The sequence below is a fragment of the Leuresthes tenuis genome, unplaced genomic scaffold (genome assembly GCF_036924035.1).
Source record: "Leuresthes tenuis unplaced genomic scaffold, fLeuTen1.0.hap1 SCAF_6, whole genome shotgun sequence".
Classification (NCBI taxonomy): domain Eukaryota; kingdom Metazoa; phylum Chordata; class Actinopteri; order Atheriniformes; family Atherinopsidae; genus Leuresthes; species Leuresthes tenuis.
Window position 1 is genome coordinate 17,276,988 of NW_027325360.1, and position 21,963 is coordinate 17,298,950.

General features: G+C 40.9%; 1 protein-coding gene across 20 annotated transcripts in view; it reads left to right on the top strand.

The window, feature by feature from the left end:
• ank1a (ankyrin 1, erythrocytic a) overlaps nt 1-21,963 on the top strand; it is a 92,537-nt gene that overhangs the window by 42,556 nt on the left and 28,018 nt on the right. For 13 of the 20 annotated variants that reach the window (XM_072387901.1, XM_072387902.1, XM_072387897.1 and 10 more), the window contains 22 exons: nt 12,576-12,677; nt 14,891-14,989; nt 16,048-16,146; nt 16,441-16,539; nt 16,719-16,904; nt 17,018-17,116; nt 17,214-17,312; nt 17,398-17,496; nt 17,652-17,849; nt 18,096-18,194; nt 18,303-18,401; nt 18,508-18,606; nt 18,911-19,108; nt 19,211-19,309; nt 19,404-19,502; nt 19,597-19,794; nt 19,884-19,982; nt 20,434-20,532; nt 20,740-20,838; nt 20,929-21,021; nt 21,179-21,251; nt 21,372-21,392. In XM_072387901.1, the coding sequence (XP_072244002.1) occupies nt 12,576-12,677; nt 14,891-14,989; nt 16,048-16,146; nt 16,441-16,539; nt 16,719-16,904; nt 17,018-17,116; nt 17,214-17,312; nt 17,398-17,496; nt 17,652-17,849; nt 18,096-18,194; nt 18,303-18,401; nt 18,508-18,606; nt 18,911-19,108; nt 19,211-19,309; nt 19,404-19,502; nt 19,597-19,794; nt 19,884-19,982; nt 20,434-20,532; nt 20,740-20,838; nt 20,929-21,021; nt 21,179-21,251; nt 21,372-21,392 (2,455 nt within the window). Of the gene's footprint in view, nt 1-5,319; nt 5,525-6,310; nt 6,341-12,575; nt 12,678-14,890; nt 14,990-16,047; nt 16,147-16,440; nt 16,540-16,718; nt 16,905-17,017; nt 17,117-17,213; nt 17,313-17,397; nt 17,497-17,651; nt 17,850-18,095; nt 18,195-18,302; nt 18,402-18,507; nt 18,607-18,910; nt 19,109-19,210; nt 19,310-19,403; nt 19,503-19,596; nt 19,795-19,883; nt 19,983-20,433; nt 20,533-20,739; nt 20,839-20,928; nt 21,022-21,178; nt 21,252-21,371; nt 21,393-21,963 lie in introns of those variants that run through there. The other 7 variants (XM_072387904.1, XM_072387900.1, XM_072387905.1 and 4 more) reach the window with 3 other exon arrangements.

The window sequence follows — 21,963 nt, forward strand, 5'->3', positions numbered from 1 at the left end:
GTGCCACATTACTGTTTTAGGTGTTATAAAGTACAAGGTGTTTGATGAAGCAAGACATGGAGAAAATCATCAGTCAGGTTGCAATAAATGTATGATATTGACTGTAATTTCAGTGCCTAACAGAAGTATTCTTATTTAAGGCCTGCCTCAGTCTGAATTCTTGGGTTACATGTGAAAATGGGCTTGATACATGTTAGTATCTAGATCTCAAAAGGACTTGATATTTGATTTTAATCCCAGTTTATAATTTAGTCACTTCACTTTATTCAGCCACCTCTCACTTCACCTTCAAGTCAACACTCCCCACACACACGTTTGAACGATGGCGTGCACGACCTTGTTCAGTTTGAGTATACCGCTGCCTGAACTGTATGCTTGCTTGGAAGGTTGCTGTGAGCTGCATACGTGTGTGTGTGTTGAAAGCAAGTGAGTGTGTGTTATGCTCTTGCATGCACTGCACTGTGAGTGAATGTGTGTGATGTGAGCTGATCAGAGGCCATCTATGAGTGTGCGCGTGGAGATGGAAGTGTGTAAGGCAGCATTAGAATAGTTGAAATGCGGGACCTGAGTGATTGAAGGCAGATATAAAAAGCTTTATTTGGAGTGCGCTCGCCCTGATTGATGAGAGCATCTTCCTTAATTGCGTATATTTAATATTTATTACCATGTCAGTCTCAGATAAAGCAGGCAGCTCAGCATCTGTTCCCTGAGGCAAAATATGTTAACTGTTGAAGTGGGAAACAACATGTTAGACACATCAAATATGTATTTAATTGTTAATTAGGAGTTGTGGGGGAGGAGTGAGGTCTGACTAAGCAAGGCTGAGCAGATGAAGATGCCATCCCACTGTCATCAAGACGAAGAAGAATATATTGTACTTGCATCCACTAACACAGAAAATACTCGGTGAAGCTCCCATACCTTGTTTATTTATCATTGCAGTCACCTGTGGACCAGAGACATCCAGACTTATTTTTGCTTTGGCGTGCACTTCTTTCTCTCTCTTTCCATCCCTGCTTTTCCCTGCCAGCCGGTTTGCTTTCTGCTTCTTTTCAGTCAGAAATGAGGCTGGTGTTCCACTGAGGCGTGACAGAATGCAAAACAAGTGGTTGGGGAAAGAAAAATGTCCCAGTCCAAGTGGTAATGACTCAATGTCCACTGAGATTTAGAGATTTAAACGTAGTGCTCTGAGGATTTGTCATGCACAAATATTATTGTCAGGTAATATTTTGTCAATGCCTAAAATTACAGCCACTCACTGAAAATATGTTTAGGAGTAGATATAAACAAATTATTTCTAGTCAAAATTGAAATGGAAGCACTTTCCTGATGAGGTTTGACTTTTACCTCAAAATTAGGAGTTAGATCCACCAGTTATTGCAATTAATCAATTAAATCTGAGTAAATGTAAATGAAAATGAGAAAGGGAGTCTGGGTTGATTATAAATGGGTGCCTCTGAAGCCTTGTGATCATTTACCAGTAAAGTCCTGAAATGAACAGATAGAAAAAAGTATTTTCTTTCTCAAAGGAAGCAATACATTTGAAATTCTTGGAGGACTGCAGTAGAAGTGCATCATGTCCCACCATTAATAAGTTATGTCAACAGTGGCAGTGAACTCCTCGTCCTGGTGCAGTTCATATCTCATCGTTTATTGACAGTGCATTAGTTCTGAACAAAGTCTGAAGTTTTGAGCCACTTCAGCTCTGCATCTATTTACTGGACTGATTGAATTATGGTCTGACTGCTCAGATTCTACCTGATGCTAACTCAAGCCCAGATGTGAGTGATAGCTTGACCCGGTATTTTAAATTACGGAGACGGTGTTCTCAGACTATGCTCATATAATGTGCGCATACAAGAAAAGGAGATGTCGAGAGATGTGAAGACAGATTCTTACCACAGTAGTGCGGTTTCTTTCCCCTCTGACACATCTTCACTCTGGATTTCCCTCTTTTCTACTTCTCCACTTGTGAAGGTTAATGAGAGCCTGACCCTGCTCTGACGCTTTGCTGCTGTCATTCTCAATTGCCTTCATCTTTTCTGCTCCCCACCTTCATCCGAGTTAATCTAACTTCTTGTTTTTGTCTTCCACAGGTCAGACTGGCTTTGTCACAGTGAGGCACGAGCGCATTTGTTAAGGGAGCTGTCTGTGCTGTAAATGTGATGATATGTATAAATGTGATGGAGCCACATGTGATATGTGATCTGTCTGCGTCTGAGTACTTTTAATCCCTGCTGCTGTTAATGCTGAGGTAAACTGCTCCTCTGGCAGTTCAGAGCCCAGGTCAGCTTAATGTTACTTATGAGAAGGAGGTGAAGTAAGAGATAAGACAAGCAACCTGTGTGTTTGGTGTGTGTATTTATGTGTGTGTAAGTATAATGTTTGCTCCAGGGCTGCAGTAATCAGCCCAGCTCAGCACGTGTGTTATTTGAAGCTGCTGCAGGACAAGGCTGCAGATCATCATGCTGCCAGCAGAGGGGCGTTAGGTAGTACATAAAAACACTGTTAACATATCTGAGTTAAAAGAATTATATGTTGACAATTGTATAGAGATTTGATCCTAAAACCCAACATTTTATTAGTTTTATGTGTGTGTGTGTGTTTAGGGGCTGGACAAGAGCTGTCAAACTATCAGTGTTTATACTGATTTCTCCCCCACTTTTTCAGCTCTGGTCTCTGTTCTCTGAGGCATCAGTACATGGGCAATAAACCACAACAAGCAGCACACGTGGACAGCCCTAGCCCTTTATCCTGCCAACAAGAGGAGCTTGACACAGAGTGCAGAGGGCATGTCTGTCTCTAAATCAACCCTGTTACAAAACAAGAGTGTGGCCTACACTTACTAATGACCTCACTGACACATAGACTATGATAGTTAGTGAGATTCCTGCCTCGAGACTTTACAACTGCACACTGGCAAAGAGTTAAAGCCTAGATGCTTATGAAGCCAGGAGTTTTAACCCATCCTACAGCCTGCATCATACATGGGCTGGATGATTTTATCACCTAATATCCTCATGAAAAATCCTTAATCTAAGGATGGGCAAAAGTTTTCATCTTTGCTTTTTGCTTGCTGTTTTCATTCCTTCTGTTCACAGTAACCTTACATACTTCCGCTGGAAAGTCAGCCCAGCTTTAGATATCTGCAAAAATGATGTTGCTGCACAGTGTATTTTTACCAGTAAACTTTCTGAAACTGTATTTCTGAAATACATTTTAAGCATGTAAGTGAGGATGGGAGCCCTCTCCATGGCAAAAAATAACAACAAAAAGAAAAAAACTTTTCTCATGTGGTTAAGGATGAGAAAGGGTCTTCATGAACTCAAACATATTTTTGGTCAACTTAGACCTTCTTCAGTTGGTGCCTAAACTTAAACAAACAGTAATAAATGGAAATGTGTATAAAACAAATAATGGTCCCACAAGATGAAAACTAAATGCACTAAAGTGTGACAAAAAGAAAACAATTTTAGGTTTAAAATGTACATATTCAAAATTTAAAATTTTTCCTACTTTTTTTACTTTACATATTATAATAACCATTCATGGGGATGTGTCATGTCTTGGCTAATTACAGTTCAATATATACAAAAATATAGGCAGAGGGACAGCAACACTGTAACTGAAAGGGTTTTCCCTTTTTTTGCTGGATTTTCACCTCTAAAGCTTAGACTGTAAATGTTGTACCCATCTCTCAATTAAATAACTACAGTAAAATAACCTTAAGTAGATACATTTAGCAGGAGGAATAACAACAGCAAGCAGAGATAGTGCCACTGTTCATAAGGACGCAAATATAAAGGAATATTTTCTGTCTAATGTTTTCTGTCTAATGTTGCATTAAAATAGCACTTATCCAGTTTTATTAAAAGTTCAAACCTGTTCAGTGTAAAAGCTCCATTCACTTACACATTCATACAAAGCTTTTCTTTCACACATATCGTATAGGGTTTTTTTTCTGTCTCACACACACTCAAAGGACCGATGATGCATTGGGAACCCATTTGGAGTTCAGTATTTTACTCAAAGACATAATCTGATAATCACACCACCATCCCTTCATTTAGTTTGTGATCTGCTCTTGAATCTCAATAGGGTTTAACTGTAGGTCAATGGTGCTCATTAACACCTTCAGAGTAAACCTGAGTAGGTTTTTATCTCTCACTTAAGTTTATCGTACTTAAGAAGGTCTTATCAATTAGGACCTGATAGGCTATCATTTTACTTCTTGAAAGACTCTTCTAAAGTCTGGCCAGAAGACATTTATGTCAGAGTTTCAGCCCCTTTCTTTTAGGACCACAGGATAATTTGTCATGTCTTCATGGGCATTAGTCTCTATAGTCCCCAGCCTCACATTCTGTTTCAGCCGAGCTCTTATCGCTGTCTAAACTCAATCCTGTGGACAGGACAGACATCCCACGTGATGTTTTTGCCCAGGTCACGGTCCAGTGGTACTGAGTAGTGTATAGCCTTCTTTTTGCTATGCCCCCTCCCTATTCTTTCCTACTAGCATTTATCTCTCCGCATGGTTTTGGCAGCAATGTGCTTTTCCCAGCATTTAGCCAGGAGAGGGAGAGAGGAGGGGAGAGGTAGAGAAAAGGGGGCCTTTTCAAGTGAGGAATGACGGACGCTTTATTAAAAGAGGCAGGGCCTTTTGAGAGGCTGGCCCCTCCATGCCTCACCACCTACCCCCATACCCCATGTGTCTGGATTCATTGTCACTGGGCGATGGCAGAACCCCCCCCCCCTCACTACCAGGCGCTTTGTCACTGTAAGTCACCCTCACAGACTGAAGCAGGCCTGCTCTGAAAAAACACTCCCATTCGCCACAGTAAGTCTTCACCATTCTGGTATTGCCTGGTCCGTGAAAAAAATGGATTGTCTGGCTGTCAGAAAACATACAGGAGACACAGAGATGGGCGTGACGTGTGGGAGTAGAAGGGACAGGCGAAAGAAGGGATAAAGTTGTGCGGGCGGGGGGCAGAGAGTGTCGGGTACCAATAAATGTGAAAGGTGGACATGGTACATGTGGTGGACTGCAGAACGTAGGCTGTAATGGAAGATGGAAGAGTGGCAGGATAAACATAGAGATGAGAGAGAAAAAGCTAATGAGGCATAAATGAAAAATCGAGTAAAGAAAATGGGGAAAAAGTGGCAAGAAGGAGCCAGGATGTCGTCAGGAAACCCACAGAGAGAGCCTGGGGTACCTGCTTGTTTTTAGCTGAGTGTGAAATGTGTGTCTTTAGATACAGGCAGAATTCCTCTAGAGATAAACCCTTGGGCCCCCACCCACTGAGCCCTCACCCTCCCCAGTCTCTCCACCCACCATGCTCACTTAAGTGTGTGTGTGTCTAGCCGTGTGTGTGTGTGTGTTTACGGTGGATGGGGTCTGCGTGCCCAGTCCCAAAGCACTTGCAGGGGCCAGCAGAAAAGACAGCTGTGTGTTTGCGAGAAACAGAAAACGTAAGAAAGGGAGAGTGGAGGGCCAACAGGCATGCCAGTCAAGACCGTCACTTTTGGAGTGAGTACTGCAAACTCTGCTGCTTTCCATCTCATCTTCTTGCTGCACTCTGACTCTTGCATTGTCTTTCTGTGTCTCTTCATATTTTTCTCCTAGCCTATGTTTCTTTGCTACTCTTCCTACTTTGCTGTATTTTTGCAATGTTTAATTATCTTATAAAATCCTTCATATTCTATCAGATGTTATGTACCTGCCAACACTTCCTTCTATTTACCTTTTCACATCACTGATGAGCCAGTACCTTTTCTCACTGACTACTCCTTAATTTTTTTTCATTTTTACTTTGTGTCCATCACATGAATAGTGTTGTATGGGTGTAAACTCTTCATGCATTTGATTTTAGGTCATTTTATTCAGTACATGTCTCGGTTAGTTTGCTCTCTGTATGCTAAGTTCCAGTTTTGTTTGCCATCGGTCCACATAAGCTGTTCTGGGGATTTCTCCCTGGCTTTCAGTGCTTGTTCTTGTTTTCAGTCATAAATATGCATTTAAACAAGGGTTCTACCTATTGCAAAACAGACCTGTCATTTATGGCATACAAATGAACTTCCTCTAAGCTCCAGAGAGGTGGTGGAGTCTTAAAAACAAAGCATTTCTTATGGAACTCATTTGACGGAGCCATAATGACTGTAGAGTGAGCTGCGTTGCTTGGGAATATCTTTGAGAGTTGTGATGCATGTGCATTGAAGATTAGTGCAAGTGTGTATGTACGTGGGTGTGTGTCACGGTATGTTTTCCTCCTTAATCTTGTTTTTGACTTTATTTGTTTCTCTGTTTGATGTTCAGATTGTATCATGTCAACAGGGATTAGCTGTGGTAAGTAAACTAGAGGTCAGTAATGTGATTAGTGGGTAAGTTAATGAGATGTTTTCTGTATAGTTCCACTGAAGACTATAAACTGATTTAGGGAGCCCATACAGGTAAATGCAGCACAGGATAAGTGCTCACAAGGCCTTAGCTTTTATTTAGTATTTTCTATGGTTTGCCTGGGTTGATAGAAGAGGCGCTTGTAAGGTTTTACGGTTGATGATGCAACTTATAGAAAAGTGACTTTGTCTGGGGAAGAACTACAGTCATTTTACAGAGCTGTCAGTTGAGTGTAATTTCTTCAGAAACATTTTTCATCATCACACATCATCATCACATTGTATTATTCAGTTTGGTAGAAACTGCAATTTAAGAAAACAGCCAATCTTTGTCAGTGGAAAGACAATTGAAAGGAAGACAGAGGGCAGGCAATATTGTAGGATAACGCAAGCTAATCAATATCTGGAATGGTCACCTACTAATTGACAGTCAGAGATAACATGAAATAGCCTTTAGGATTAACATGGACTTTTATTTCCTGGCATCCATCACAGCTTTTAATTTTTTTTAACAGATATAAAGTACGTTTGTTGAAAATGGCTGCTACGGAAAATGGCTACGTCACGTACCCTGGGTACACCCTCATTAACAGACTGGTTTATTGTGTGAAAATATTCATGTTTTGGAAAAGCACTATTTTCTATGAAACCAAGGTCAGACATATTTGGTAAGTGATGAATAGGACAGAATGAGTATATAAAATTGCATAGATTTTAGATGAAGAATATTAGCCCCTGGCTTCTCTCCAGTGTTCCCGTCGCCTCATCCTCCTTCCTCTTTTGTTTGTCCATGCTTTCATTTGTCTGGTTTAGAATTTCATGTAAAAAACTTTATGGGAAACATATCCCATAAATACTAATGACACAGTACAGAAGAATTTCTTTAAGGTTAGAGCTCTCTTTTGCTGCTGTTTTTGATGTAAAAACATTCAATTAATGTTGAAAAGCCAAACGACACTGACGGGTATTGTAATTTAAAGCAAATCTTATTAAATTAACTTGTCAAAAATTTTTTCTGATCACTGAGTAAAAAGTAAACTTTTTCACACCAAAATTGAATGTTGTTTGTATTCGGTTACGTTCCAAAACTTCAAAAGAAATAGTGCCCACAAAAACGGGCTCTGCAGGGTTTTTTTTCTACCTCCTTTAGCAGGTGAGATATTGAAGCACTGTTCATGTTGCAGCTCAGGTATCCTACAAATTACATAAAGGTCAAATGTGTGGTTACATATTGCAGGACTTTAATGTAATAGATTTCACAAAAGATCAATGCAATACCTGAAATGAAGAAGACTGTTCTGTATTCTCTGTCCCTCCAGATGGTCACATTCTGTGTAAGCACAGGATGTTTACCATATCTTGATCCTGTTCTCATAGGTCTCAAACCCTGTCTTCACCCTATGGCTGTCACACTCTTTGTCATCCACAAAAGATCACAATAACCATGACAATCTCATCTACAAGCACAGAGACTGCTGCAGGGCCAGTTATAAAGAGACAATCCATAAGCAAGGCAGGGACAAACAGTGGGCTACAGAGTGGGGGTGGCTGAGAGTGTGAGAAAGTAAATAGTAAAAGTGGGACAGTCCGCCTCAGCAGAACAGAGGCAGAGAGACAACTGGTGGGACAGACAGACAGACAGACAGATGTACATGCAGACAGGCAGTGATGCAACAACTTCACCCCAGTCCCTTGCTCATCCACCTCCTGTAAATGTGTCCATAGCTGAGCAATCCCACTGGTCTCACTCTGACAGACATTTAAACTTAATACATCACCGTAGCTGGAAACAGCCCGCTGCCAGCTCCACCTCCTCAAGAAACTGAAGGGGACGAAAGCAGGGATGGAGAGCAGAAATAAAAGGGACAGAATGAAAATCAATTTCTAGAACAAATGCAAGTCAGCAGAAAAGGATGATGAAATAGCTGTTAAAGCACTCTGCAGGAATTACCATAACAGACGTTATCTCCTCAATCACAAGTTTAAACACATCAAGATACTGAGTTTGGTATGGTCTAAATGCTGGAAATGATCGAGAATTTGGCACACTTGCATGGTTTATGTTGTTTAAAGTTCAGGAAAATATTGCAAGCAAAGCAGTACTTGTGACATGCTGAACATACGTAGGCACCTTTTTTTCACCTTTTTGCTGGGTGTACAAATAGCTGTGGTGGCAGTTAAATTATTTATGATTTGCACCTGGTGCTGTGACGGCAAATTCCTGTGTGTATATGTTTGTGTGAGTGTGTGGGTTGGGATTGTCTCTGTGTTGTTAATTCTATGATGGTTTTAATAGAAATGCAAGAATTTTCTGAAGCAGATACAAGTTTTCTGATGTTTGGCAGAGAAATTCCTCTACTGATATTCAGCGGTCGAGATCCAGGATCTGTATTTGTAAAGATATTCTTATTTTTGTTTTTTTGCCCAGCAGTGAGACCTGATCAGATTTAGTACAAAATGATTGGAAGAACACTTTAAATGAGTGGTTCCTGACATAAATTTAAGGGCTCAAGAGATTATTTGTGCCATCAGAAAGACAAAAAATATACTATACATATTCTGTAAAACTTCTTTTCTTTTTGTAGAGAATGAGGTTTGCATGCACTTATAGGCCCTAACATCACATTTAAGTGGACTTAAAGTGATCACGAGTGTGGTATAGTTTAAAGTAAATACAATACATTTAAAGCAGTTGTTAAATGAGCTATAAACAGTGGATTATTGTCTTTGGAGTCAGCTTTGTCAGCACATTGTCCCCTGAAATATATTGACGCGTCACTACCATGGTGATAAGAATAGGTAAATACTCAGCTGCTGAGGTGTAGGGAAGAAAATAGTCATTTGATTGTTTCTCATTTTTATCATATGGACAAAAGCAGATGTAGCAAAGTTTGCTATGATTGCAGGCCAGTGTTTTGTGTAAGTAATTTGTGACGTTGTGCATAAAGGGGAGGAAAACACAAGTTATAATTTGTGTTCCATTCTTTAGTATCTGATGCTTCCCATTGATCTTATTTCTGCCCCTCATATTCAGTTTTACTTATTGTGTTATTTACAAAACACGCACGCTTGATTGTGTAATTAAATGATCAAAGGTCTGTAACAGTGTCTTATTCCCACTTTGTGCATATATACACTCACATATATACACATTTTTGAACACTGCAGTCCAATGGCGAGAGGGTGATGTCATCCTGTCTGCTGCATTACCAGCAGTAGAAGCAAACAGGAGGAGAGACACATGTAAGAGGCAGGAGGCAGAGAAGGGAAAGAACGAAACAGGGAAAGAAAAAAAAAACAGATGATAACAAGCAGGGGGCATTCAGAGAAGAGGATTTTCTGTAATAAATGATGATATGGGATTCATTTTACTTGGTCATTTTGAGCTTCATTATGAGACGCTGTATGCTATCTTAGCCTGAAGACAGTTGCATGCACATTGCACGACAGTGTGTGCTGATACTGCTAATATTAACCGAGGAGCTTCTACACAGACTATTGTCTCCTTCTTTCACTCCTTACAGTGTGATTAATGCTCTTGTTCGGTTCTGCTCAGCCCAGAAGCCTGAGGCTTGTCCACACTCTTTGGGAATGATCAGGGAGGGACTCATTCATCTAAATCATTTTCAGCAAAATGTAGCAAAGGTGTTACCATGTATCGTTTTTAGACTGCTCAATTCATACGTGTTGCGTTTGCTTTATGTATGTGCAGTGTACCTGTTTATGTCCGAGGAAGGGTGCGGGTGTGGTTCCCCTGCATCCTTATCTCACCAAACCACACACTCACTTCTTGACGCAAGGCGATAATCACACTAACATGCAGACACCCACATGAAAAGGCAGGACTGTATGCAAGGAAAGCCTCATCATGAGGAGAATTTCTTGCTGAAGGGTTTGTGATATGAGTTCCTGTTTTCTTGTAAACATCAGCAAGCTGTAGAAGGTAACTGTAGAGGATCCTCCACCAGGGTTACCATTTGCCATGAGACGATGCCTTTTGTTTTAGGTTTCTGGTCTTTGCATTAGCTGTATTTGCCACTTCTCTGGTAAAAGGATGCTTTTTGTGTTGCCATGGCAGATTATGCAAACCTCCCAACAGAAACAAAATATGTATTCTGCTACGCTGTCTTTAGCTTGTGTCTCCTGATATGTTCATTTATGCATTACATGCATAACAACAGAAAAATCAATACAATGAATCGTGAACAGAATTTAGATTTACAACCTCTTTAAAGATTAGGTTATAAGTTAGCTCATAGCTGCTTACAAAAGCTGTGTCTGTTATTTGCTCAATCAAAGAGATCAAAGAGATTTTAGCATTAGGATGGTGTATCCCAGCATGACGACCATTACTCTTGTGACAGGTGCATGTATCTGCGGGGGTCAGTTTATTGCTCTGCAGCTGTCTGGAGGGAGGAGATTATCATCTTCTTTCAAAGTGAAAGTGAATGAGAAACTTTGGGAGACACTCATTAACATGAGGGAGATCATGGTTTACCAAGACAGAGTGGTTACTGTGAGTACTGAAACCAACCAGCTGGACTCTAAGCCAGCCAGTCAAGTAACTGGTAGATTAGATTTAGTTATTTATTATTTTAGTTATAACCATTCATGACTTTTTACATTTTATTTCTTTCTTTACTGTGGCTATATTCAGATGATCCCTAAATGTTTTATTCTGTAGTCATAGATCAGTTTTTGCTTTGTACTATTTTTTGTTGTTGTTTTTGCTTTCTCTCTGAGGGAAAGTCTAATTATGTCAGCAGATTTTGTGCAAGTGTGACTCGGGCTTTGTAGAGCAGTATGATATGCCTCTTTAATTGTTTGTGAGCCCAACAAAGCAAAGATGTCTCGGAGTCTCGGAAGCGCACAGCATATTTATTGCCTCACTCGGAGGATGCATATCTGAGGTTCATCTGATCAATTCAGCCTTTTCCACTATGTAAATTTAAGGAGGAACAAAGGGTGTCAGATGTTTGGCTGCTAGAATCAGCTGGAAGCAAGTTCTTAAAGTTTTTCTGTTTTCTTTCCTTTGCAGCTCATTTTTAAGGGACCTCTCTCTTTGCACAGCTCTGTGCCACTGGTATCATGCTGAGAGTGTGTTGTGTCATTTGTTGCTATGCCTCTACTTCAGGCATGTGGTTCCTTTCTCTTTTTATAGAGGCCCTTTCCTTTGGTCAAAATAGGACCAACAACACTGTCACAACAATAGTCAACACAGCTTAAAGTACTTAGTGATGGTGTGCAGCAGCATTTGATGTTTTTCTTTTAAAACTGAAAATGAGGGGTTTGCACAGTGGATCTGTATTTGTGTGCTGACACCCTACAAATGGTTGTATATTTTCCCAACCAGCATGTTGAGATGTCTGGTTATATGGAAAGGGAGTGATAGGGAGAGAGTATGCACAGCAACAGTGGAGATTATGTAGATGAAATGAAAAGGTGCAAGTTTTGCCGCAGTCGAGTTCCTCCCTGTGGTTCTCCCTCGGCTGTCCCTGCTCCTGCTTCTCATCCGCTCCTGTTCCCTGCTCTCCCCCTGTGCCGCATGAGTGATCCTGTTTCAGCAGTACCCCTGCCTGCCTGGGAGAGGCATGAAGCCCTCAGACACAAACAAAACACCAGACAAAACACCAGACGTGCTATGTGCTGGCCCGTGAGCCAGGACTCACTGAAGCTTTACTCCTTTCTCCATCTATCTCTTTCTTTCATTGAAACACTGTCTACGTCCATACATTGAGCCGGAAAGCTGCTGAACAAAATATACACACCACTGTTTGTACTTATCGCAACTTAGAGTACCTCATCATGTGAGTAGAAGATAGACATATGGAAATATTTTTAAAAGGTTTTTGTTAATAAAACCCTGGGTACACACTCAGAAAGTCACCTGTGTGTGACCATTACTTCACTTTCATGCCAGCGACACCTTCTTTCACACAAATTTGCTGCAGAAGCAGATTTTGAAACTGCACTGCCCAAAATCCTAAAGGAGGAGTGAAATGAGAGGAAAACTGATGGACATGTGCCATCTTCTCACTGTTCTCAGTCCTTAAAATGCCTATTTTTGAAAAAAATAATAACCAAATTCCCCCTCTCTATCTTCCCTCTCTATTCCTTTACATGTCTCTTACTTTCTCTTATATCCCTCATCCCTCTCTGTTCCTCCATCTCTGTTTCACTTGCAGGCAGATGCTGGCAACAGTTTTCTTCGAGCAGCCCGGTCTGGCAACCTGGACAAGGCTTTGGACCATATAAAAAATGGCATTGATATTAATACAGCCAATCAGGTGAGAGAGAGCACTTTCCACAGATTGAATTTCCTGACTGGCAAGCAAACCCAGTGTTCAGCCAGTTATTTTTATTTTTATTTTACATCCTATTCTTGGCTTTTCATTTGAATTAGATGAATTTGCTTATCAGCAAAACTGATTTTAAAATGTACCACAGAGAAAAATTTATATTTAGTGTGAGTGTCGTTGTGCTCAGGCAAACCCTGTAAGAGTTTTAGTTCTCTGTCTTCATGTCTGGTTTCTAACTGATATAAACACGTTTCAGACAGGGAATAGACTCATTTCTCATTCACAAAATGGCAGGAACGTGTGAATGAAAAAGACTAAATGATACCTATTTCTCATTAGCTCTATAAAAACTTACCTGCAGAACTTTTCAGTTGATCCTACGGTTAACAGTTGTGTAACATCCGTATCAGATGTTTTGGTGTCATGTTCCGCTCAAGTTTTGTGTTCCTCCATTTACTGAATTTGTATTTCTGTTTGTGCTTTAATTGTCCACCACGCATGGGGTCAACACTGTGCTGTTATTTGCCTGCTTGCCTACCTCGTGCATGCTCAGTTAGAGTGTTAATCATTTCTAAAGGTCACAGGTAGATTTTACAATGTCTCCAGATGAGGTAATAAATGAGGCAGGGGGCTTTCCATCTCCCCGCCTCGTCCATCCTGCCTCATTTGCTCTGACAGATGTATCTAGAGTTTCCAGAAAGAGGCAGTGTTAGTGGGCTAGTTCTGCTTCCCTCAGGATCCTGATGCTTGTGACAAAATCCTGTATGTGTGCATGAGAGACTCCTCCGGCTCATTAATCTAATTTAGTCATCCCTTCTATTGACCCACACTCAAGTCGACCTCAACATTTTGTATATAATGCTGGTAATTCACAGGCCACACAACAGACCCAACATAACCACAGAATTATTAGTGTAAAATGACACTGTACAGAAGCTACTGCTTGGAAATGCTTTCACAACGATAAAGGGAGACACCCCATGGATTCAAAATACAATTACATGCAGAAAACTTTAAGTTAAACTGAATGTTTTTGATCGACTGGATTTTCCTGAGTGACACAATTTCATTGATTATGTTTTGGCATTCAACCTGTTATTGTTTTACTGTGCAATGTAAACTGTATTTGAGTGAAAGTGATAATCTACAACATTCCTGTTTCACTGAGGTCACAGCCTTGCACATGCATAGTTTTGCAAGTTTGCAGTTAATGTGGAATTTCTGTATGATTTCTGCCCACTTTATGTGTTGATTTCAGTCACACAGTGGTTTTAAAATGGCAGAGGTTTACTTTAATAACAAATAAAACACCACAAGTGCAAACTAGCCTTGTCATTAGTATTATTTCAGGTGACTCAGTATACTTACATTATTGCCTACTTTTTTTACAAGTTCATGCAGTGAAACAGGGACATTTTAAAAAAAAAAAGTTGTAGATTGTCAACTTTAACCTTCATGGTGACAGTGTTGTTCAGTATACTGTGTTGGTATAGTGGAGGTTAGGCCAGGTGGAGGCTTGACTGGCATTGCTGGGTGGATGCCTCTGCCTCTGTCACCAGCACTCCTGCCCCCACTCACCGTGTTTTCTTTCCTCTTCTGTCCCTCTCAGTCTAACAGGCTCTCCTCTACCTTTCCTATGCTTTTTTCTCACTTGTTTTCGTTCTCACGTTTTTTCTTTTGCCTTTTCTTGCACCATTACCTCCCTCTCTCCTCCGTCTCCAGTAGAGTGATGGTGTGCTGTGGTCTCCCCACTCAGAGGAATAATATCAGTGGTGTGGGAAAGGTCCAACCTCACATGTCCTGTGCGGCTGAAGGAAGGCTGTGTGAGGTCAGACCTATCCCACACGGCTCGTATTCTTCCCAGCCACGAGACCAGCGGCCTGCCATCCTCCTCACGTCCTCCTCCTTCTTCTCCTCTAATCATCATTAAATGAATGAAAAAAAACTCCTCATTTTGATTTTCATTCCTGTAGATATTGTTTTTGCTAATGACCACTCTGATTCTGAGCGTATTGCATGCGTGGTGTTCACTGTAAGTATTTGCGTGCTTTGGTTTGTATTTCATTCACTGCAATAGCAAATTAGTTGTTGGCATGGCTCTTATGTTAGTGTATATACACTGTATATGTGCTTATTTTAGATTAGGAAGCAAAGGGTGCGTAAGACACTGCAGTTGAAGTCTGTTCTTCTCTTTAACTCAGAATGGGCTCAATGGGCTGCATCTGGCCTCGAAAGAAGGCCATGTTAAAATGGTGCTGGAGCTACTTCACAATGGAATTGTTCTGGAGACCACCACAAAGGTAAAATACCCTGAAAGTGGAGCTGCAATCTTAACTCTTTAAAAAAAAATGACCTGATTAAAAAAAAAAAGGAAGTCCTATATGCTTTAAATTCACATGTAAAAGAGTAATCATTGAGTCTTGTTGTAAATGTGTGGTTTCCTGCTAACCAGTAGTGACCACAGGAAGTTACTGTCTCAGTGAAGAAATAGTTCTTAACCATTGTTATTGTCAAAATTCAAACAAAATTAGATGAAGGAGATGCTGTTAACTGAAATAATATAGCACTCTTTTCCTGTTTGCAAAATACTCATTTGTATTTCCCAAAATAGTTTAACTGCCTTTATATTTTTTGTGCTATAAACTTCTGTTGAATTTCTTTTTATTTTGTAAGAACATCTAGTTTTAATTATATCATTTGATCATTTGGAAGTAAAGAAGAATAACTGGCAGTGTAGATGAGTAATTAAAGAAATTTGTTGATTAGAGTCCATTAAGGTGTCATATTAGATTTATGCCCAGGAACCCAGATGCTGGGATGGTGGAGCTGAGTTTGCAGGGATGGAGAGTTGTTTCAGAGAAAAGATTTCTTGTTACACTGTAGTTAACTATCTCACCCCGTTTCAACAACATAAAACAGCACATTAAAAGACAAAAAGACAGATTAGTGATGAATTTTAAAGAACAAGAAGCGAGAATCTATTGCTTCAGGTAACAAAACCTAGAACATAATTGAACCAGAGCATTGACAGCAATATTGAGGTTAAGGTGAGTCTGACAGCATGGGAAGGCAAAAATAATAAAGAGAGTTGTGGAGAGTGAGGAACAGATTTTCTTTTTCGAACTTGAACAAAAGACTGATTACTTTTACCAATCAAAATATGCATATCAAAAGCTTTGAGTAATGAAAATCTGGCATCATTCTCAGATTCATACCTTCTTGTCTTATTCTAAATATGAACGTGAAAAAATGCCATTTGTTTGTCCAGAAAGTATGTGCATGTTGAACATCCATGTGGAATTTGTTCAGTGTTTGTTATATTGTTTACTCTGGTTCTCATGTATGTGTGTTTAAACAGAAAGGGAACACGGCCCTGCACATTGCAGCCCTGGCAGGGCAGGAGCAAGTGGTCACAGAGCTGGTTAATTACGGGGCCAATGTCAATGCTCAGTCCCAGGTGAGATTCAGAGCTGCTCCTACACGAGTGATCCCAGGGCGAATTTAGGTTGCACCTCAGCACGTACTATGTGAACTACGTTGTGAAACCACTGTAGTACTGTAACTACTGCAGTTCCATCTGTTAACATGTGTCTTTGTTCCAATATCTCTGTGTGTTTGTGTTTTCTCTCTGTGCACATCCCTGCGTGTGCATCTGTGACTGTCTTCCTGTTGCTGTGTTTGTGTCTCCCCTTTGGCTGTGTGTGTGTGTGTGTGCGTGCACTCTTGTCTGTTATGTGTCTTTCTGAGACAGAAGGGTTTCACTCCACTCTACATGGCTGCACAAGAAAACCATCTAGAGGTTGTGAAGTTTCTTTTGGAGAACGGAGCCAATCAGAGCATTCCAACTGAGGTACCAAAGAACTGAGAGAGAAGTTTCTAAAGAGTAATCTCCCAAGTTCCTCAATCCTATCTTTGCTGATCCACTTTCGCTTTGTTTCCATTCTGTTTTGTTCTCATAAGCCTCACTCCTTACATCAGTCTAATTTTCTGTTCATGAATCAACCTCTCTTCTAACTCTGTGTGCTGCAGGATGGATTTACTCCACTCGCAGTGGCTCTTCAGCAGGGACATGAGAATGTTGTGGCCCTGCTTATAAACTATGGTACCAAGGGAAAAGTCCGCCTCCCTGCGCTGCACATTGCAGCACGAAACGATGATACTCGTACAGCCGCAGTGCTTTTGCAGAATGACCCTAATCCTGATGTACTTAGCAAGGTGTGTGGATATGTGTGGCTGTGGACATATTTTATTACACGTGCAGTAACATGTTTGGTTTGTTTTTGTCTTTCTAAAATGCAAAGTAAATGATAGTTGCATGTATTCTGCAGACTGGATTTACACCTCTCCACATTGCTGCACACTATGAAAACTTGAACGTAGCTCAACTGCTGCTCAATCGAGGAGCAAATGTCAACTTCACCCCAAAGGTAGGGAATAATAAAGGCAATAGAAGTTCAGTCATCCATCCTTACTTTCTATTTTTTTTCTTTCTGTATATCTGAGCTCATCTGTGTCTGTCTACAGAATGGCATCACTCCTCTTCACATTGCCTCCAGACGGGGGAATGTTATCATGGTCCGACTCCTACTGGACAGAGGGGCACAAATTGATGCCAAAACCAAGGTGGAGCAGAAATCTATCCCATTTGACTCTTTGTTTCTATTTTGATGCATTGTTAGCTACATCACATACAATCCTCTCTTTACAGGATGAGTTGACTCCTTTGCACTGCGCAGCCAGAAATGGACATGTTAGGATTATAGAGATCCTACTGGACCATGGAGCCCCTATCCAGGCAAAAACTAAGGTAACTTCTGAGAATATTTCACCTCTCTTAAAATAAATTGTGAAACACCATGTGGTTTGGTTGTGAGCACAAATCAGTGAGCTTTTTTTCTGCTGCTTTTTGTACTGATTGTTTTTACACAGAGATGAGAGTCAACACATTTTCTTTCTTTGTAGAATGGCCTGTCTCCAATCCACATGGCAGCACAGGGGGACCACATGGACTGCATCAAGCAGCTTCTGCAGTACAATGCAGAGATAGACGACATCACAATGGACCACCTTACCCCTCTGCATGTGGCAGCACACTGTGGGCACCACCGCATGGCCAAAGTACTGCTGGACAAAGGGGCCAAACCCAACTCGAGGGCTCTGGTCAGTGAGCAGCTGATCTCTTTGAAGCTGTAGATCAGTAGTCTGTTGTTTGAATTTCTGTTAATTACACCAAAAGCCATGGAATTTTAGAAGTTCCCCTCAGGAGCACAATCATCAGACTATAGCCAATGATTCCTACATTGATGACAAAAATAAACACAAACATGAAATGGTCATTTTATTGATTCTTTCAATGTTGTCTTGATTTATCTGACTGTGATGACAAGAATTGTTTTGTTTTTGTAGAATGGCTTTACTCCCTTGCATATTGCTTGTAAAAAGAACCACATGCGTGTGATGGACCTCCTGCTCAAACACGCAGCATCATTAGAGGCTGTGACTGAGGTAAGAGATCAGGAAAAATAAGGCAAATTAGAATCGTTGATAATGAAGATGCATTAAAATGATGAAAAGTACTTTTTCCATAACTTGTTCTGTCTCTCTTTCAAACAGTCCGGCCTGACCCCCCTGCATGTGGCATCATTTATGGGTCATCTCAATATTGTGAAGATTCTCTTGCAGAAAGGAGCTTCCCCCAGCGCCTCCAATGTGGTGAGTGTCTCTGACAGAGAGAAAGACCAGCTAAAATAACCAGCTTGCATATTGTGAAGCCTTGTTGTTGATTCTCACTGTGTGGTTTGTCTGTCTGTGTGAACAGAAAGTGGAGACTCCTCTCCATATGGCATCTCGGGCAGGGCACTGTGAGGTGGCAGAGTTTTTGCTGCAGAATGCAGCACCGGTAGACGCCAAGGCCAAGGTTGAGTTTTGACACACAAAAGCACACAATCTACAAAAAAAAACGTCAAAGTCAAGCAAAAGACTCCTCACAGACACAGTGAATCCACTATAGGTTTGTTACATTAGAGCATTGAAGATGAAATTGAGGAAGCAGACATAGCATTGTATATTATACATGCACTAATTTTCCTCCCACACACCACCAACACATCACCTACTAAATTTTGATTCATAATGCAGATCGTAGTGGAAAGCAAAGATGTTTACTTCAGATTTATCAGAGAGTACGTTATATTTCATGCTTACTTTAATCTCCCTGTCAGGATGACCAAACACCTCTACATTGTGCTGCTCGGATGGGCCACAAGGAGCTGGTGAAGCTTCTGCTGGAGCAAAAAGCCAACCCCAACTCCTTCACCACATCTGGTCACACACCTCTTCACATTGCTGCCCGGGAAGGTCATGTGCAAACTGTGCGTATCCTTCTCGACATGGAGGCCCAGCAGACCAAGATGACCAAGGTAACACCAGTCCTCTGACGCTTCATCTCCACCATTTAGCATTTCAAGACTTTCAGCTCAAACAGTTATATTGTGTCCACTTCCCTCTCGGTGCCTCTGTAGAAAGGTTTCACTCCATTGCATGTGGCCTCCAAGTATGGCAAGGTGGATGTAGCAGAGCTGTTGCTTGAAAGAGGAGCCAACCCTAATGCGGCTGGGAAGGTGAGGAAAAGACAAAAAGCTTCGTTGTACTTGAGGAAGAGATCAAATAAGCCTTGATATTACAGTATAATAACTTTTGGCCCTGCCTTCATAGAATGGTCTGACTCCGCTGCACGTTGCTGTACATCACAACAACCTGGACGTTGTTAATTTACTTGTCAGCAAAGGAGGATCACCACATAGTGCTGCCAGGGTAAATAAAACAAACAATGAAAAAAAATGTTTTAAACCAAATTGTCAGATAATGTGGATGCATGCATAACAAAACAAACATTTTTACTCTGCAGAACGGCTACACTGCCCTCCACATTGCATCTAAGCAGAACCAGGTGGAGGTGGCTAACAGCCTGCTGCAGTACGGAGCTTCGGCCAATGCTGAGTCACTGCAGGGAGTCACACCTCTTCACCTGGCCTCGCAGGAGGGCAGGTCTGACATGGTCTCCCTGCTCATCTCCAAACAGGCCAACGTCAACCTTGGCAACAAGGCAAGAGCAGATCAATAAAAAAATGATTTTTAAGGAATTTGGGGTTTTTTTGTGCTTGTTTAACTTTGTCCTTTGACTCCTCCAACCAGAGCGGATTAACCCCCCTGCACCTGGTGGCACAAGAAGGACATGTAGGCATTGCTGATATCTTGGTGAAGCAAGGAGCTTCAGTTTACGCCGCCACACGGGTGAGAGCGTTTTCTTCTTCGTTTCTCAGTCGGGAAACAGAAGCTTGATTAATTGGGTTAAGAGAGCGTTGCCTTGTGTTGTGGCAGAGTTATCAAAGCTCCAGCTACTTGTGCCTCCACTTTGAGCCATGAAAGATAGGGTCTAAATGCTGCAGCATAAATAGCCTGCCAGGCGGTCATCTTATCAATTGTACTTGGCTGACCCTTAAAGGGTTCAAACCTCTTGGTGTCTTTGGTGCATACTAACATCTTTATTTGGTCATTTTCAAAAGGCTGTTTAAATGTATTTTTTATTGATTCCACCATGTATGAAGTTGAAACATTGTTTCATGTAATATGTTAATGAAATACTGAATTCAAAATACAGAAGTTGGCCATGGGCAAGAAACTGAAGTTACGTGACTAATCAAAGCTGTGTGTAAGAGTTTTCACTGTTTTCCACCAATGTCAGATGGGTTACACGCCTCTCCATGTAGCATGTCACTATGGCAACATCAAGATGGTGAAGTTCCTCCTGCAGCAACAAGCCAATGTTAACAGCAAAACAAGGGTGAGTGCTAGTTTTTGATAAAATTGCAATAAACATTTGCCTTAGTTTGAGTCATAAAGACTTGATAAGGTCTGTTGTGACTGATTGACATACTATTTCGTAATCACATCCAATCAATTAAACATTTGTTCTGCATAAAGGAAAACAGTGTTCATTTCTTTTAAACAGTCAATAGGTGTTTTATAATGTCTTTTGTCTCACATACAGCTTGGTTACACTCCTCTGCACCAGGCAGCTCAGCAGGGACACACAGACATTGTGACACTATTGCTGAAACATGGCGCTCAGCCCAACGAAACCACAACAGTGAGCATGAATATACCTGCTCTTCCTCATACTCACTCATAGTGCTTTGTCCTCGCAGATCTGATCAGTCTGTTGCTCTCTATCTTATAGCATGGTACTTCTGCCCTGGCCATTGCCAAGAGGTTGGGCTACATCTCTGTGATTGATGTCCTGAAGCTTGTCACTGAGGAGACGGTTTCCATGGTGAGAAGTTTAGAGACTTCTATGGATGTAGCTGTATTATGCACTCATGACAAAGCAAAAAACGTGAAATTACTATGAGAAAAAGTATTTATTTTTTCCCTGTAGCTGTCATGCCTGTAAATAATTTTTTTTTACCTTTTCCTTGTGTGCCCTGCAGACAACCACAGAGAAACATCGCATGAGTTTCCCAGAAACTGTGGATGAAATTCTAGACGTGTCTGAGGATGAAGGTACAGCACTCATATGATTAGCAATGACAGAAAACAGTAGGAAACAGTAGAATTTTGAATTATAAAAGTGTTAATTTGTTTCAACTCTTTTTTTTTTTTTTGCCTTTTGCCCTTTTTTAGGAATTGCACAGCTTACATTAGGTATGAATGTCTCTCTTTTTTGTGCAGCATTCATAGGTTGTTGTAACAAAGTGTGTGGCTCCATTTCAAGCTCACTCCATCTTTGTCTCCGTGCCTCTCTTTCTCGATCTCTCTGTGGTGGTGCTCACTGTGATGGTGGCTCTGGTTTCTCATTGGCATGCTGCCATAGCACCTATGTCTCTAACCTCTATATGTCCCTTCAATAACACCCTCATTCTTTAAATCTCTAGGTGTCTTTCCACCCCCATCATTGTTTTTATAGTAGCAGTCAAAGACAACACATACCCCTTCTCTGTGAGGTGGTATCTCTTTGAAGGAATTATTTTGCTATGTGTTTCTGCAGTTGTCTTTCTTTAAATCTCCCTTAGTCATAGTGTTGATAGTGCATTTCATTATTTTTAACCATTTTTTACCGTCATGAAAATTGTGTACGTGGACCAGGAGACTGTTCAGTCTGGAACAGAAGGAATTGGTGGGCTAAAGAAAGTTTAAATGACAATAAACAGCATTTTTGCATTAATCGTTTGCATGATTGAAAGGAAAGGAGTCACTTGTCTAATTAGATACATAG